We start from the raw sequence: 17,983 nt of genomic DNA, 5'->3' as shown, positions 1-17,983 counted from the left end.
GCAAAAGTTGCAAATGAAGTTGCAACTGCAGTTGCAACTAAATGCAACTAAAAACTATATATAATTGCAAATGAGGTTGCAAAAGTTGCAAATGAGGTTGCAAATGAAGTTGCATCTGCAGTTGCAACTTTTGCAACTGCAGTTGCAACTAAATGCAACTGAAAACTGTAAGTAACAACAGATGTATGGTGTGCCCCTAGCGGGGCCATTAGATTGCAATAGAATCAACTGAATGCAACCATATGCAACTGAATGCAACCATATGCAACCATATATGCAATTACAAATCCTGATTTCAAGTTCCAGTTTTCAAATGTCATTTTCGACCTCATTTTCAGAATATATATATATATATATATATATATATATATATATATATATATATATATATATATATATATATCGATTCCGAAAATGAGGTCGAAAATGACATTTGAAAACTGGAACTTGAAATCAGGAATTCGGTTGCATATGAAGTTGCAAAAGAGGTTGCAACACGGCTGGTGCCGCCTGGAGTTGCAGATGAGGTTGCAAAAGTTGCAAATCGTATTTTTGAAAAAAATAATTTATGAAAAGGTATTTTTAAAAATAATTCTTGAAGGTAGTATTTTTGAAAACAATAAAAGAAAAGGTAGGTAGTTTTGTAGATTTCCCTTAAATTAATCATTTACAAATTAAACTAATAAAATATAATTAATTCTGAACCGGATAATCTGACGCGATACGGTGAAAACTAATATCTGATTAAATGGGACTCGAACAAGAATAGTTTTTTCATAATTCAAAAATATCGAATATATGACTTGATCTTTAACAATTGAACATGATATGCTACATTGAACATTCCTAATAAATACGAGTATTAAAATATTTATAAATATGAATTTGCACAAAGCTAGAAAAGTAACTACACGACTAATTGAACTAAATATTTCATGTTTTTATGAACTTCATGATGCCTAACTCATATCTACTCTCTTTTTGCTATTTGAAATCTCAGAAAATCATTTGTTTGGGATCTGGTTTATAACGATTACATGAAAAATCATTAGAAGTCTTAATCAACAAGCTCAAAAAAGGATAAGACACGTCAAAAGATAACATACTGCATCAAAGTAATAATTATCTAATATTTTTAAATTAACAATAAAAATATAATACGTTGAAGTACTATATAATTGATATGAAAAATAAAAGGATAAGACACGTCAAAGGTGTCAGAATTTTTTGGGGTGCAATTATACGGTTAGTAGTTCAATTGATACTTTTATAATAAAATAAAGTATGTGTCTTTTTACATACGACATATGTTTCAATTTCTATTTATACAAAACGTGTGCAACATATGTTAAAAAGAATGTGTTGATGATCTGCTCCTTCATGTATCACTTTAACAATTATGCAAACGTACGCTCAAAAAAGAAAAAATAAATGTAAGGAAACGCGGACCACACATCTTCATTTAATCATGATTTAGGTTATCTTAATTCACATATGAAGAACAGGTTTTCATCAAAATCATGGTATATTAGTTGAAATAATTTAATAATTTCAACAATAAATTACAGATACTTTTAATAAGGTATAATATATTTAAAATCTAAAAGTTTCAGTATTAATTTTGAATATAATTTTGAAATTTAGTTTTTGATCCATATATATATATTTTTAAATATACTCCCTTTGTCTCATTTTAAGTGACGTTATTTGACTTTTACGGAGATTAAAAAAAGGTAGTAAAAAAAGAGTAAATTTAGTTGGAAAGTGGGTAAAGTGGTGGAACATATAAAAATTTAATAATAAATTTGAGATAATGGAGGTAAGTGGTGAGTGTAATAGTGTTTATTTAATAAAAAAATATAAAATATAGAAGTAGGTGATGTAATGGTGAAAAATAGTGTTTAAAAATAGTAAGTATAATAAGTTCATTATTTTAGAGATGACCCAAAAAGGAATAAGGGTCATATAAATTGGGATGGAGGGAATAGTACTTATTATTACTATTAATGCTATTAGGTTGCAAATATTACATTTTTCATATTTAGATATTTTGTCAAAAAATAAAATGTAATAGTTACGCTCGAAACAATACGATGACACACGGATATTATATAAAACACAATACAAACTCAAGAACCGTACGAGAACAATATGATGACACCTGAATATTATTTAAAACACAGGAAAAACTAGAGGCCCGTGCCTCGCACGGGCGCTTTTATGCTAGTTAGATACTTAAATATCATCTGACATCTATGGTATGAAAAACGCTATTGTTAATCTGCACTCAAAATTCTTCTGTCTTCTCTCTTCTGTAAGCATAAAAAAGTCCAAGAACTCATTGATCAAGAAGCGATTGATAAACAACTTAGAATAATATTAACTATGTTTTATCCGCACCAAAAAAATATAAAACTCCGATAGTTCAGCAGTGGTTTATAAGGAATTTAGTTTATATTCACTCGGATGAATGGAACTAAAAAATTTAGTAGGAAATGAAAAATGCACGAGAAAATAATGACTAAATATGAATGAAATTAAATGTTTTATAACGAAGATGGTAAGAGAAAATGATTAATAAGTGAAATGAACATTTTACGTATTTTAAATTTCTACTAATAAAATGATTGAACAAATAAAAATTATATAATGCTCTTTAATTACTCCAATTTATAATACAAAAGGTTTCTTTCTATTCTTGCCCGTTCCATTTTATTCCAGTAAAAACAGCTTTTGAAATACTCCCTCTGTCCCCTTTTACATGTCCATTTTGCTTTTCGAGAAGTCAAATTGACTATTTTTTACTAAACATTATAAATTATCCATTAATTATTTTTAAAATCTGAAAGTGACATATTAAAATAAACCAAATATACTTTCTAGTGGTATAATTTTTATTATTTTTCACAATTATATGATATATGTAAATTTCAGTCAAAATATAATCAATTTGACTGGTCAACAGTCAAACTGGACACGTAAAAAGGGACGGAGGGAGTATTAGATTCCATTCTACACTGATTTTCATCTGCAAACAATTAACAATGGTTTCAATACATATAGTCGAAAAAAAGGAAAAGGTTATACCAAAGTCATAATACAAACAGATAAAGATAGAGGGAACACTAAGATTGCAGGGAAAGAAAAAATGGACATATTCCCAGCATACAAGTCCTCATGATCCATTTACCAAATATGAATTCATTCAAATGTTACATGATGTATTTTCATTGCTTTTGACCTTCAACTAAAGCTCACCAAAATTCACTACTATCTTCAAATTTCCCCCATCCTCTTGGATCTAATGGTACATGGTGAAAAAGTGGAGTGGACATAACTAGTGCCTGTACTCTGATAGGCAAGAAATCCCACCAAGATCATCCATTAACATCACATCCCATCTTTCTTTCTTTTCCTACAATTGCAGTTGAGTGTACCTCCACCTATTTCCCTTCATCTTCCAGTACATTTGTATTTTCTTTTACTACTTAAATATTTCTTTTCTTCTCCATTTTTACATATCATGTGTCTTTCACCTGCATTCATAACAAAACCTCTTTTTAGCAAGCATGCCGAGGGAGCAGCTTTCCAAAACAGTTACATTTGGTAGCGGAATAAACATTACTCTCACAGGGCAAGCATGTTTCCCGTCAATAAGAGGCCGATGATATTCATTATTCACTACGTTACAATGGAAGATTGGAAGGGATGAATTAAGATTAAAACATTAGAACCCTTAGCTCAATCACCACTGTTTTCAATTTCAACAGTCTTAACTATAGAGGATTGGACTTTCACCTAAACCAATACTCCAGTACTTACAAGTGATTAAGTGAACTCAAGTAGAAGTAATTTCACTGCCAAAAGGAGCAAAGTTAAAAATTTTGAAGTTGGTGTCCCAACATATTGTTTTCACTTTATCTTCTTTTTTTAATAAAATCACTGGCACAAATTATGGTCTTTTGACCAACTAACTCTTTGCTGACTTTGGTAGGTAATTGTACAGGTGAATTTTGTCCAGGATCTTCAATGAAATCAAAACATCAGCAATCATTTACCCATGCACCAACTCACTATCTACCCGTATAATAGGAGTATTTTAGTATGAGAAAAAAACACTGATAAGGAAGAGAAGCAATCAGAGGCCTTCTGTTCTCTATTAGAAACTGATACACTAATTTATCCCATGTTAAGTTTTTACTGGCCACTGGTACTTGAAGAGACTATACTTGCCTCGGTGGACACCTTAATATCACATACCATAGTATAAGTTTTTAGACTTCACACCTTAAAACTATGCCTAGAAGAATTTAAAATTTATTTATTTATTTATCAGATTATTTCTAAATTTGCACAACTACCCTTGAATTTATCAGTGGCAAATTATACTGATAAAGTAAAAGCGAAACCAGGTATATCAGAACAAAAAAGCTGGAAGCTTATACAAAGTCATTTGGGGCATTATTGAGGAAGCAAAAGTAAGTCTGTGTCTTGTCTCCTGGGCACCACAAGGATATGATTCTTTCACTAGTGTAAACAAGGCTCCCTTGCCATTACTTTTATATTGTGGTATCTTAGGGGATTTCCAAATGTGTGGTAAACACACACACACACCCATAATCATCGAAAATGTTCGGCAATCAATTTATATACTTGAGACTATGAAATCCATAGAGGGAGAAGGAATATACTTGGATCTCTCCTCCAGATAGTTTGTTCCTTTCTTACTGGTCTTTTTTATAAGCCTATTATCAGGCAAGTATAGCTTATGCCTTTTTTATTTAATATTACATATGGATGTTAATTTGATACTCCCTCCGTCCCCCTGAGTAGTATACATTGGGGGACGGGGACGCGTCACGGACTTTAATGCTCCTGCAAAGTGTAGTTGTGCAATCTATTTTTTAAATTATTTTTTTCTGAATTAAAGTTTGGATGTTATACTTTTATACAGAAAAAGAAAATCTCAAAAAAAAGTTACAGAACTATATTTTATAAGAACATTGAAATGCGTGTCGAGCAGTTAAAAAGAAACGTATAGAATTAAATGGGACAGAGGGAGTATATCTTAAGACCTATGAAAATGACAATAGTATAGAAGGAGCCTACGAGGCACAACTAGACAAAAACAGTGTCCCCCGTGATTAAAGAAGTAATGAAAAACAACTAGTTTGAAGTCGGTCCGTCTCCTTGTTAAGGATGTTAGCCATGTACAAATAGGATAAAGTCGTTAAGATCATACTATGTGAATATATGATGGTGTAGAATTGTCGATGAAAAATAAAGTAAGTCTCCTTGATAAGGATGTTAGCCATGTAGATCTAGCATAAAGTCATTAAGATCATACTACATGAATGATGGTGTAGGATTGTGGATGAAAAATAAAGTTAAGATAGAATTTTTACCATAATCAAAAGTTTTTGAGAAATTTGCTAAGTTGGTTTCTGATTTGCCTGTTTGAAAGCAACAGTGGGAGCTATCCTGCAACTCCTCTTCTGATGTTCTGAGACAAGCTCTCCTGCAAACCAATCCAACTTCTCGAAATTGCTCTGCTCCCCGATCCTCTTACCCTCGAACAGCAAAGACTCTACGTTTTTCTGTTTCAGCATTTCATCCCCTATTTCCGAGAGCATTTTTAAGTTTTTAGGACTGGGATCCGACTCTACGTTAGCCCTGCAACGACTTAAACTAGATCCATTTGCCTGCCATCAAGTCTTCATATCAGTCTTCCACACACATTATTAGAACTATATATATGTCAATACCCAATACCCATATTCAAAGCTTAATTCATCAATAAGTGGGTGATAATGATTTAAGGTTTGTACAGTACAAAATATAAATAAATAACCAGCCCATGCACTAAACCAACAAAAAATTTATCATGATGTAGAGAACTGTTACAGCATCTTTGTCATACTCTTTAGACAGCATGCATGTCTCATAAGAAAACAAAGACATGGCACCTATCAATTATTATGCCCAAGAACAGTACTCTTTTAGTAAAACATGTAAGAAACAAGTATTGGTCCAAATTACCAGCATGATTCCGTATGGTACATAACCATAGTAGTACTATTTTTACTTGTGCATCATCATGTAAACACAGTTGCTAATTATGGGAACTCTGCCTTTTCTAAGTTGATCCATAACAATAAAACAGTGCCCCTCATGGTAAAGTTTATTCAGTTAGTTGGCCTAGCCAAACAAATTATTATCGGGTAAAAGGCAAAACAATAACCACACAAATAGCACTAATAAATAACTATCACCATGTTCTGTTTTAGGTGAAAGAAGTTGAAAATGACAAGGTAACCACATGCTCACTTAAGCACAAAACAATACTCTACCCCCTTGATATTTTAAATAAAAAACAACAAGCTTTTGAATATATTTAATTTAAAGAGATAAAGTAAACAAATAGCAAGTTAAACATTTACAAGTGTGTTTCTTAAACCACCAACAAAGAGGGGGGCAAGAAGGAAAAGAGACGAAGTCTACAAGGTCATTCATTTTAAGTTAAATGATTTGTGCTTGTTGCTTGCGGGGTAATCTCGTATATTCCGGAAAGAGAACCCTTTTGATACACTAAAAGACACTATTTTTCCTAGCAATGTTCTTGGTTCTTGCTGCATATTGTTTCAAAACATTCTACTAATGTACCCAGAGATAAAAATTAAGCAATAAAATCCTCTACCACACTAAATTTCCATCTACCAAGCTATGATGCATTCATGCATGGTGCAGCACAAGACAAATCTACAACAAGTCTATAAACAATGAACATGGTGTGTCTTCAATTAATAGAGCTAACCAATGTGACTGTTGGTGCTAGAAGGAAGGCAGAGACAGAGGATCCAGGGAAACAATATAGATTTGATTACTGTGGGCTATTTTGTCTCCACAAATTCCTTCACACACCCCAAGAACACAAGAATGCACGGGCAAATTATAACTAAGCAAACATTCCTATCCTACCAAGCAAAGACCCATAAACCCTTTCTCTCTCCTGTCAAGCGCCAGCCTGTTTTATGTAATCCAAGTGGCAAAATGTGACAAACCCCGAAAACGTCCATATCAATCAAAGACAAACTCATTATTAACTTAAAAAAGTACTAAATCTTGAGCAAATAATTCGGCCTTTTAACCAAAGTCATAATCTGACCGCTTAACCTCCATGAATGTAACCAGTACTGTACTAATCCAGTAACTCACTCTTTATGCATTTCAGTTGTACCATAGTGAACTGGCTTGGATTCGGTTTAGACTAGTTCGAATAATTGTAGTCACACTCGATTACAACCTAATAGTTAATGCTAATCTTGAGTAAAACATTCGTGCAATCAAAATTTTCTAAACATGATATTGAGATGTGCGGAGATTTTACCTGTATCCGGACATAATTGCTACTATGACCACTTCCAAATGCCATCGCGACCGAATGATCAACCAAATCAGCCGAACCATCACTGGAGATCCTCGCCATCGGCCTCGCCCAATCCTTGGCCTTCCACTTCCTCACTTGCTCGAACTCGTAATTTTCCTGAACCACGCCGCTCCCAATCGAGAGCACCAAAATGTCCTCAACGCCCCTGACAAACGGAAACTCCTGCTTATTATGCAGCACATGTGTAATTGCCGCAGCTGTTGGATTCGTCATAACCAAACCCCCGTCCACCGCGAGACATCTCTTGGCGCCATCGACCGATCGCATCTCCACCGGTTCGAACAAACCGGGTTCAGCTGACGTGGCACGACACACTTCCCAAAGACGAAAATCAAAGCTGTCCGACTCGATCGCGTCAGCTCTGGAGAATAAAAGAGGTGCTGAGCTGGACAAATCGAAACACGGGATTAAAATCGGCTTCAACGTGTTCCGTAGCGTTAAGCTCTTTCCGTTATCGATAAACGCCGATTTCACAACTTTCTCCATCGCCGCCGTGCCGCTAATGCTTTTACCGTCACCGTTAAAAATCCGACTCAGCTTACTTTTTGGTTTACCTTTCCCGTAGATTTTGTTACCGTGCTCCGTCATCAGCCGCCACGTGTCCTCCGCCGAAAAAATCGGGCGCTCATCATCCTTCGTCCCGAACAACATCGCCGTGAAAATCCCTCCGACGCCGGTCCCGGCGGCGACATCGAAAAAATCGGCAATCCTCGCGTCAGAGTCACCGGAAATCCTCCTTAACGCATTCTCCAAATACGCCAACGCCTTTCCAGCAATAATATTCCTCAATCCACCTCCATCAACGCTCAAGATACAAACCTTACCTCTCTGATTCTTAAAATTGCTCGCCGCGCCATCGCTAATCACCGCCGGCGAAACATCCGCCGCCTTCTCCTCGCTCGTCGGCGAAATTTTCGGAATCCAGAGCTTGCGATCGTCGTAACCGAACAGAAACTTGCTCTCTAAAATGGAGAAGATTTCATAGCTAAGCTTGTCTGTGTCTATGCTCGGCTCGTGCATTTCCGACGGAGCTGTAGCCATGGATGATTTTGAGATATATATACAGAAGTTGTGCGTATATATATATGTCAAGTCATGTATTGAAAATGAAGAGAAGATGAAGTTTTTTAATCTGGTGTTGTTTTGTAATTTGTTTGCTAAATTTAGGTGTGTGTTGAATATAGGTACAAGATTAAGCTAGAGCAGCATGGTCAATGGTTGAGCAAAGTCCAAACCAATATTTGTCTCTGCTCTCTCTCTGCATATGCAAAGTTTACAACTATCAATATGTACATACCTCATATATATACACTATATTTTCCTTTTAAATTATTATTATTATATTATGTCTCAAGTAAAATGTGTAAATTTTACTCGATTATAATTATTTATAAAAATAAGTTGCATTGAGAATGGGCATATTGGCTAATTTATGTATTTGTCGAATTTAAAAGTATTTTATTTATATTACTATAATATAAAATCTATTTATTTGAGTTTTGTTTTTTTTACCAGTTCTATTTAGTGTTATATTTGCTGAGTGGATTCAAACTAAGTCTCAAATTGGATTGAAATTGGATTGACAATAAAGATTTATCTCGAATATAAGCGGTCAAAGAACTCCATTAGTATGAGGTTTTTGGGAGGAGCCGAAAGCAAATCTGTGCGGGTTTGATCACGATCAGAGCGAACAATACCATACTAATGCGGAGTTAACGCGTGTTGCGCAGCCAACAATATTGAAGAAAAAAATGTTGGTTTCTTGGTTGTATAAATCAAGGATTAGAATTAATCAATTGACATATCAATTCAAGATCTATATTAAATTTATCAGAGTTTTTTGATAAATCAAAAAAGTTTAACCAATTTAGTGTCATTGATAAATTACTTTTTTATTAAAATTTCTAGTTAAGACTTAAGAGACAATGTAAAGAAGGAGATGCTGTTGGGAGAATTTGAGCGACTCCTGGGAGGTGGTGTTTGTTTACCAGTTCGTCTGTGAAGAGTCAAAAAGGAGGTTGGAGGCACGCTAAGCCATACATGTATACGTATGTGTGGATGTGTAAAGCACTCACCATTATTTTTATTCTTATAATAATTGTTGTTTATGATAAGGTTATTCATAATTAAATTATAAACGGTTTGGCTAGTGTGTGCCCATGGGCACATGCTAAGCGCGGAAGTTTTTGTATTTGAGAGATTTTGATTGGTGTGGTTGGTGTATTTGCAGGGGGGTCCACCATTATCATGAGATAGGAACCAATCAAAATGATCCAAGCACAAAATTTTCCGCGCTTAGCATATGCCCATGGGCACACCATAGAAAAATCGAATTATAAATACAGGTTCAGGTGAATAAAACAAAATTTGGGCCCAAGTTAATTGTGTTTCATGCTTTCACAATTCTAGGTGGCCCAGTTGATAAGACTTTAAATAAGGGTAATGAAAGCCGTAGAAGAAAGTCCTTGGATTGCAGCGGCCCAATCAAAAGTGAAAGTAAAGAGAGTGAAAATGAAAGTACCAAGTAACATGGGGTATCATTCTTGTAAACTTTTTTGTTAAAAAATGCTGCGGGTTTAGATCCTTGTTTCCTCATCAATTTTCAAATTCTTTTACCACCCTTTTTTATTAAAATTACTCGTAAACATGATTCTCAAAGTTGGTGATTATTTCTGATTAATTATTCATGTTTCATAACTCGTTGAACGGATTAAATTTGCTAATAATTTAATTAACTATTCACTTAATCCAAGTAATCTTTGTTTCGTATTTAAGTCGACTCATGTTTTTTACAACACTATAATCGTAGCCAAGTGTATGCTTGTTATCCCCATCCTCAATAAATTATCTTTTATTATTTTGAATAATCTCCGGATAATTGTGAAGAAAAAAGGGTTATGGAAAAGTCAAGCATGAATAATTATTTAAAGTGGTGCTAGAAAGCAGTGCTATATTTTCTAAATGAACTATAATGAAAGTTTGTCAAAACATTTAAATAAGTTAAACATGGAGTTGTAAACTATGTTGACCAAGATTTTAAAGGTGCCCAAACGGTGTCTAGCTTTCTCCATCAAAATGGCTGTCAACAAGTTTTCCTGAGAAACCAGCTCAAAATTTGACACACCCCTACCCTAATTAAGGTTCATAACGGTGGTCCATGTTTTATGTACTGCTGTCAACCTATTCTTACCTTGCTAGATTTTGACATCTGCCCATGTCGCCTGTTCCCTCTAGGCCTCATGCACAAATTTAGATTACCAAGCATTCACTACATTTCCAAAATTAGCTGTTGTTGATATTGCTTGGGTTTTATCACGTTATACGAAACACGACATAGGTCTTGTCCGTCTATAATTAAGGACGAATCTTGTTAATTCCGCTATAAAATTTTGTTACGGAATCTGCTTCCCTTCACCAACTGTTGTGAAAATGCAGGTAGCATTCGACTACTTGACTCTTCTCAACGAATTCTGAAGAACAATGCGTCAAGGGGTACATGCAATGAAGTATTGAAGGACAGAGGAGTTGAAAAACATGGCAAGTTGTTTCACTCAAGGCCAAGTCTCCATGATCTCATCCTGTTTGACAATTAATGTCTTTCTCTTCAGGTTGCTTGCAGAGGCCCCCTGTTATCAAAGTGAGGTCCATATAACGTTTGTAATTATGTTTTTGTTTTATTATACGGACCTCATTACTGTTTCTTACCCCCATCCCCATGTCACATTTCACAACTCATATAGGAGTATTTCCGTTGGGGGTAATTGGGGTTTAAAAACAGGGGACCAATGCCAGCTACTTTGGTAACAAAATCTCATTATTGTTTTGGCCATTCTGCAAGAAGAATGTGCCAGTATTTTTGATAGCTACTCTTATTTCTTCAGTTGATGATGGGGATCCAATGCTCCACAGTGTCCTAGTTCTCACAGCTAGTGATTGAATTTTGGTCTGAAATCAATGGACGACCCCTTTAACTCTAATCCCGCGTAACTGTTTAAGATCCAACTTTGCCGAATCCTAAACAAGGGACTTACAAGAGGGATCTAGATCGCACAGTTCTTGTTTATTCGTCTAAATAATCTGTCTGTCGCTTAAGCAACAAAACAAGTCAGTCACCGGTTGATTAAACAGCACCTAACTGAATATACTTCTAAATCATTAGTAGGTCACCTACAAAAGAACAAAGAAGTCACTCAAAATTTAGCATCACCTAACCGAATCAGCAAACTTCGATGGTGGTCCGCATACCTAACCAGTATTACTAATGTAACTACTGTAATATTATTATGTATGTAACTTGCCAGATCTATCTAAGCCACATCTTCACTGTGAAAGACTGATAGCGCAGACATGGGATCAAATCAAGCAGCTTAGAACAACCCTTCATCACCAACTTTTCTATGAGTGGTATTAGATAAGGGGTATGGAACAATGTCAGCCTCCTGTCCATTGGTATCTCAATCTTTATGAGATTCAGAATTCAGTGAGCATATTCTAATAACACTGACCAAAGAATATACATATACAACACCCATTGTAATTTGGAGCTTGAAGGGAACAGTGTGCATATTTGTTAAACAACACGAACACAAGCATCACGTCCTAACTCTGACAAAAGTAATTACATCGGTGAAATGTTAATGAAATAATCCCATATTCCTGTGGAAATCCCACGCGTTTTAGTTTTCCCACCCATAAGCACTTTTGCCATTGTAAATGGCAGAAAGTAAAAAAGATCCAGCCAGCAAAGAGTATGTAATATCGTGATAGAAATAGAAAACGAAGGCAGCCAAGTACTCAGGCTGTTATTCAGTTCTGATAAATATTAAGAACATGAGGTTTCTACTAGTACATTTCTGAATAGATACAAACAGAGTTGATATTTCTCTTAAACCAATCATGCTCAACCAGATGAAGGAAATAAAATAATAAGTACAACTCGCCATTTCTTCACCAGTCTACAAATTTATAAAGAAACAGGAAACTGTGAAGATCTAGAACTTCCCGTCTCAGATCTTTATGAAGAATTTAGTTCTTTACGGTTGTCACATGCTTCAAAAGCATCTGGACAACATCCTGTGAAATTCTAGATGCCTCAGCCTTCAGGTTTTCAATCTTTTCTGCAGTTTCCTTCTCTAGCCGCTTGACATTGGCACCTGAGTCTCCACTACTCTGTTTATCGAAAAATAACAGAGAAAACAGTCAATACAAAAACCTCAAGCATTCTGACTTTTCCTTGTCAAAGGATCAATATATAAACAGAATGTTATGTTAGCATATACGGAGCCGAGCCTGAGGGTGTGCGGGGTGTTCAACGGAACAGGGCCCAAAAATTTTAGGGGGCACAATTTCTTTTAGGTGTACATATATTTATAGTCAAAATGAAAAAATTAGCAAACAGAATAAATTTTATTTTTAAGATTAAAAAATTGTCAATGAAAAAAAATTGAAAAATGTTATACACTTCAATAATTTTTAAATTTTATCTTAAATAAGTTTATAAATTCTAAAAAATACTAATATCATAATCATGTTAATAGAAATGAATACTTGCATTGAAAATTGTCACAGTTACCCTGCTCTCGAGGTAAAATTCTAATTTAATTGCTAACTTCAATGATTTTATTAAAGTTAATTAATTTAACTACTTATACTATTTTTTTTTCTTTCTTGATGACCATATGCAGTATTATATCATTAAAATAATGATTCAATCTTTAGTAACTAATTTATTTTAAATTATATTCATTTTTAATTTATACATACATGTATATATATTTCAAATATGAAACAAGTAATTTAAATATAAAATAAATTGAACAATGGGTTTATAAAATTTTAAACAACTATACATATAATATAAATTAAAATTGTATTTATACTTTATTTATAATAAAAAAAATATTTTATAATATGAAAACAAGTATACATATAATATAAATTAAAATTGTATATTGTAAATTAAAATTTTTATAATATGAGAAAAAATATTTTATGCACTTTAATTGTGATATGATTTTTACAGTTTTGTGTCAATTTTTATTGTTTCATGTACTTGTATATTTTTAGACTATATGTACTTATATATTTTTAGACATCTTATTAGGGCATATTTTTTGCATTTTGCACCGGGCACTTTAAATCTCAGGCACAGCTCTGAGCATATATTCTTGTATTTTAAGTTACTGCAAAACAAACTAAACTTTTTCAAGTGTATTGACTGCTATCCACAAAACATACCTAGCACAGAAAGGAAACAATCAGGCTAGCTGGGGGACTTGCTACTTTTTAAATGGATATTTAATGGCATGGCCTTGTATTACCATACAAGCTTTCAGCAATATAAATAGGGAGTTCTATGTCAACTTAAAGTGTATTACAGCAAAACTAACTAATATTTGCATGAGCAAATTGGAATCCACAAATTAACATAACAAGCACAGAGATGTGAAAACTATTATCCTCCCTCCCCCAGGAAAAAGAGAATGAAAAAAAAAGTTGATAATACCTCGGCAACCTTCTGCTGGAATTCAAGTTCCATTTGAGCACGAAATGCAGCTACCTCCTTCTCAGCCTCATCTTTGGCTTGTTTTAGCCGAGCCAATTTTTCTGAGATTGAAGCCAAGAGTATACAATTGTGGATCAGTTTAAAGCAAAATTACCGACAGAGCATTTAAGCAAAAAAACAATGATGATAATAAATTACCAACAATGCATGCAATGATCCAGTACATTAACAAGCCACAGTATACTTGATCTTTGTTGATAATGTACAATAATAGCATTCACTTCACCGCTTTATAATATAAATATATACTTCTTTGCCTATATATATAACTTCATTTAAGTTCAAAAATCAAATAAGATGTCAAAAGCATGCACCGTAACATAAACACAAGAGTCGTGGAAAAATTCCTAGACAAAAGGATGCTTCATATTAGCAAATAATCAGATCTTCTCAGAACACTCTCAACCTAATGTACAGATGTGAGGGTTTCTAATGCTCCAACCAGCTATTCATTTCATCAAATATCAAGAACATATGATATAATATAATATTACTACAATCTACAAGCCAATCCTTAAACAAGAAGACCTCGAAAAGAAAATGACACCAAACATCATCGTAAATACTGACATTGCACACAAAACTTCAGCATAAAAGAATATATATTCAATCGCGCCAAGAAAGTCTTTGATTGATATGTATGAACAATGAAATTTTATGTCAAAGCACAAAATTTTACTCTACATCAATTTATCATTTAATAATTTTAATAGCTATTACGAAGATACAAAATTTGGAAGAGCAGTTAGATAGCAACTAAAACATCACAAACTACCATTTCTGGCTGCATTAACAATGCTTTGAGCCTCTTGTTCTGCCGCTAGCAAGAGTTGGATTCCATTTTGTCCCCTGTTAGCCTCCATCTTGTACTAAATCACCTACAAATATACATAATTGTTTTAGGCAACATAAGATTATATAAGTGGAAACACAAAAGTAGCTGCTACTCTATTTCTGCATCAAATTAAGCGTGACTATTGAGACATATTATTATCAACCAAAAAAGAGCCACAGTAATGTAAATATTATTGGCAAAATCAATAAATTTGATGTTACCAAATATCACCACAATTTCATTTATTGGTAGTTATAATAAGCAACACCTGCAAAAAAAGTTTTGCATGCATAATTCAGCAACAAGAGCCAATTAAGGAGGCACTAGCACATAGAATTTGATGTTGTATTCACAAACCTATATCTATTTTTCATCATAATATTAGGTACTATATAGTAATGCAGTTCACATACTATATGTATCATTTTGTGCACAGATTTTTTTTTTGCATCTGTACTAAAATAATTTTATAATTTTTTGAAATGCATAATGAAAAGTAAAATGATAGAAATTGAAGAGAGTTTATCACAGTTTTCATAGGTACTTTTATTAATGTAAGAAAAATAAGCAATTCTTTGTTTATTTTGTCAAACATCGTATAAATCATCCTTACACTTCCAGAATTACATGAAAACACATGTTAAGATGCTCATCTATTTCATTTTAAACTACATCAATATAATGCTGTCTCAGAATGAATTATCTGGGTCAGATCCCACACCCATATCATGTGCGATTCACCTGGCAAAATATGGATTTGGTTTGGTTTTGGACCCAATAATATGGATTTGGTTTGGTTTAGTAACCAAAACCATTTAAAATCCATATTACATTAAATATGGTTATGGTTATGAATTGGTTTTATGGTTTTAGTTAAAAATATGGATAAATCATATTTATTCATTGTCATTTAAATGTAATTTGAAAAATTAAATTCCATTTAAAATTGTATTTAAATATTATAAAATATGATTAAACAAGCTATTATAACTAGATTAAATGATTAAAACAATCAGCTACCATACTCGAGTTTCAATCAATTATATTTAAAAACAATACTATTCGAGCCACTGCACATATGCTCTTGCTTTCGAACAAACAGAGACAAAGGCAGCAGTCTAGCTTTTTCCTTTTGTTCGAGGCCAACAATGAGGCGGCGAGCACGGAGGTGGTGATTGAAGGACGAGATGACGTGGTGGAGCCAGGAGCGGGCGATGGCAGGAAGGTACGGCGGCCGGCGAAAGTAAGATTGATTAGTAGGATTGATTCTGATGTTACACATTATGTGTGTGTGTGTGGGGGGGGGGGGGGGGGGGGACTGGAGTGGAACTGTAAACAAGTGTTGGAGCAGGATTGTTGTATTATGGTGTGTATTAGGGAGTGTTTTAAAAGAGAGACACAAATGTGGTTAGATCCATATTTTGTTAGAAATGTAAGATTAGAAACCAAACCAAATCTATTTCTCAAAATGTGATTTCATATTGATCCAAATCCATAATTTTGGTTTGGTTTAGATTGGTTTTATGGTTTTGCAACCATGCCACCTCTATGCGATTGTCATGGCAGTAGGAAAGAATGGGAGACTTAGGTAAGTATAAGGTTGTGTTCACTTGGTGAGGAATGGTGAATGAGAACAAATTATATGGTAAAAGAAGATTGTATGAGTGAAATAGTGAGTAAACATGGAGTTTAAATTTTCAATAATGAGCATTGTAGGAAAAATGATGAAGAGATGGAATGGAGCATTCCTTTCAAAACATGTGGGTTAGATTTTAAGTATAGCTTGGAATGGAATGAAAGAATGAATGAAAATTATAAACATTTCTCCAATCTTCCTTAAATAAAAGTATAAATCTCATTACATTCCCACCTCATTCCATTTCATCCAAGTGAACACATACTAATAGTCTCGTCATAAAAGCTTATGTTAGCTTGGATGGAATGGAAACTACACGTGCACAGCAATGCATAATTCCTTCCACTCGATCTTCAAAAAGTCTTTTATACAGAACTGACCTGTATCACAGCTTTAACTAAACACATACTTCTTTTTATTACCAATTCATTCCTTTCCATCCACTATATACCTTATATATTTATCTAATCCTCATATATATAGAAATCGCTAACCAATCAAACTGCCACAATGCTTGACCATCCTTTCACACCCAACATTTTAGATCCAATCAGATCACCCTATAGGCCAGCCTCAAGTAATTGAATCCACGTCAACAAAAAATTTCACAAATAATCCACAATAAAACAAATCTTCCTTACCATCATAACATAACCGATCAATTCCGAGTGGCTAATTATAAAGAAAGCCTAAAAACAGTTGCCTCAGCAACTCTAACCGGGAAACAAGTATGTTATGTAATAACACATCAAACAGGACGCACACAATCACACAGCTTAAAAAATTACACAACAATTGGATCGAGTAACTATAACTGATGAATTACTAAACCAGTAGAATCAACAAGACAAACACAAACACTAAATCAACTCAAGACTAAGATCAAGTGAACTATAACCGCTAATCGACAACAGATCTAACATACCGATGCGAAATTAATTAGATTAGATGATAATTAAAATTAACTGTAGATCAATCAATAGAGCATAAGCGCGACTAATCGTGGAGATATGATTGAAGAATAATGAGATTTAAAGAAGAAAAATAATACCTGTAGATGAGGGATTGAGATGTTGGTGACCGGAGAAGACACTGATTTGAAGATATCTTGTCCTGATTCATTTTCCACCCACGCATCTCGCCCTTTATATAGCAGATACGATCAATTATTTTTTTGGATTTTTTCCTCAAATATTTTATATATTTTCCCTTCTTTTTGGCAATTATGTTATTATATTCATCTTTTATACTTTTTTTCGTGTTTCTTGTCATAACTCATAAGTTATTAATTTAATTTTCAAATTTAGTAAACTAAATTATAAATTATAATATATGAGTTATTATTAAATTTAACTTTTTTTATTTATGTTGCTTTTTAAATGAATTGTAGAGCTTCTTAAATCTTATGTTCTATTTGGTATAATGTTAAAAAATGTTGTATTTTTAGAAAAAGTGATAAAAAGAGCATGATCTGCGAACTAGATAACTGTTTAATAGTTG

The 17,983-nt window shown here is 33.6% G+C and overlaps 2 protein-coding genes across 4 annotated transcripts; both read right to left on the bottom strand.

Annotated features, from left to right (window-relative positions):
- Window positions 1–3,029: 3,029 nt before the first annotated feature.
- Window positions 3,030–8,724, bottom strand: LOC108209941 (patatin-like protein 6). Its single transcript, XM_017381160.2, has 3 exons — window positions 7,388–8,724; window positions 5,406–5,702; window positions 3,030–3,536 (listed from the first exon to the last, which is right to left on the bottom strand). Exons 1-2 carry the CDS (start codon window positions 8,486–8,488, stop codon window positions 5,433–5,435), a joined length of 1,371 nt encoding a protein of 456 aa, XP_017236649.1. The 5' UTR covers window positions 8,489–8,724; the 3' UTR covers window positions 3,030–3,536; window positions 5,406–5,432.
- Window positions 8,725–12,217: 3,493 nt separating this feature from the next.
- On the bottom strand, window positions 12,218–17,651 carry LOC108205695 (V-type proton ATPase subunit G 1). 3 transcript variants are annotated; one of them, XM_017375715.2, is made up of 5 exons: window positions 17,535–17,598; window positions 15,069–15,115; window positions 14,788–14,890; window positions 13,953–14,053; window positions 12,218–12,616 (listed from the first exon to the last, which is right to left on the bottom strand). In XM_017375715.2, the coding sequence occupies exons 3-5, from the start codon at window positions 14,873–14,875 to the stop codon at window positions 12,473–12,475; spliced, it is 333 nt and encodes a 110-aa protein (XP_017231204.1). In that variant the 5' UTR covers window positions 14,876–14,890; window positions 15,069–15,115; window positions 17,535–17,598; the 3' UTR covers window positions 12,218–12,472. The 3 variants fall into 3 exon arrangements, with proteins under 3 accessions (XP_017231204.1, XP_017231202.1, XP_017231203.1); XM_017375713.2 differs by lacking the exon at window positions 15,069–15,115 and having other exon boundaries at window positions 17,535–17,651; XM_017375714.2 differs by lacking the exon at window positions 15,069–15,115 and having other exon boundaries at window positions 17,409–17,542.
- Between the last annotated feature and the right edge of the window lie 332 nt (window positions 17,652–17,983).

This window comes from Daucus carota, chromosome 2 (genome assembly GCF_001625215.2).
Source record: "Daucus carota subsp. sativus chromosome 2, DH1 v3.0, whole genome shotgun sequence".
Lineage (NCBI taxonomy): Eukaryota > Viridiplantae > Streptophyta > Magnoliopsida > Apiales > Apiaceae > Daucus > Daucus carota.
This window is presented reverse-complemented; position numbering and strand designations above follow the sequence as displayed.

What these genes read in the sequence shown, in the direction of transcription:
- LOC108209941 (XM_017381160.2), bottom strand. Translation starts at nt 8,488, where the DNA reads ATGGCTACAGCTCCGTCGGAAATGCACGAGCCGAGCATAGACACAGAC. An exon ending in GCAATTATGTCCGGATACAG is followed by an intron (nt 5,703 to 7,387) that starts GTAAAATCTCCG and finishes ACTTGATGGCAG; the next exon opens with GCAAATGGATCTAGTTTAAG.
- LOC108205695 (XM_017375713.2), bottom strand. Translation starts at nt 14,875, where the DNA reads ATGGAGGCTAACAGGGGACAAAATGGAATCCAACTCTTGCTAGCGGCA. An exon ending in TGTTAATGCAGCCAGAAATG is followed by an intron (nt 14,054 to 14,787) that starts GTAGTTTGTGAT and finishes CTTCAATCTCAG; the next exon opens with AAAAATTGGCTCGGCTAAAA. An exon ending in TCCAGCAGAAGGTTGCCGAG is followed by an intron (nt 12,617 to 13,952) that starts GTATTATCAACT and finishes TTCGATAAACAG; the next exon opens with AGTAGTGGAGACTCAGGTGC.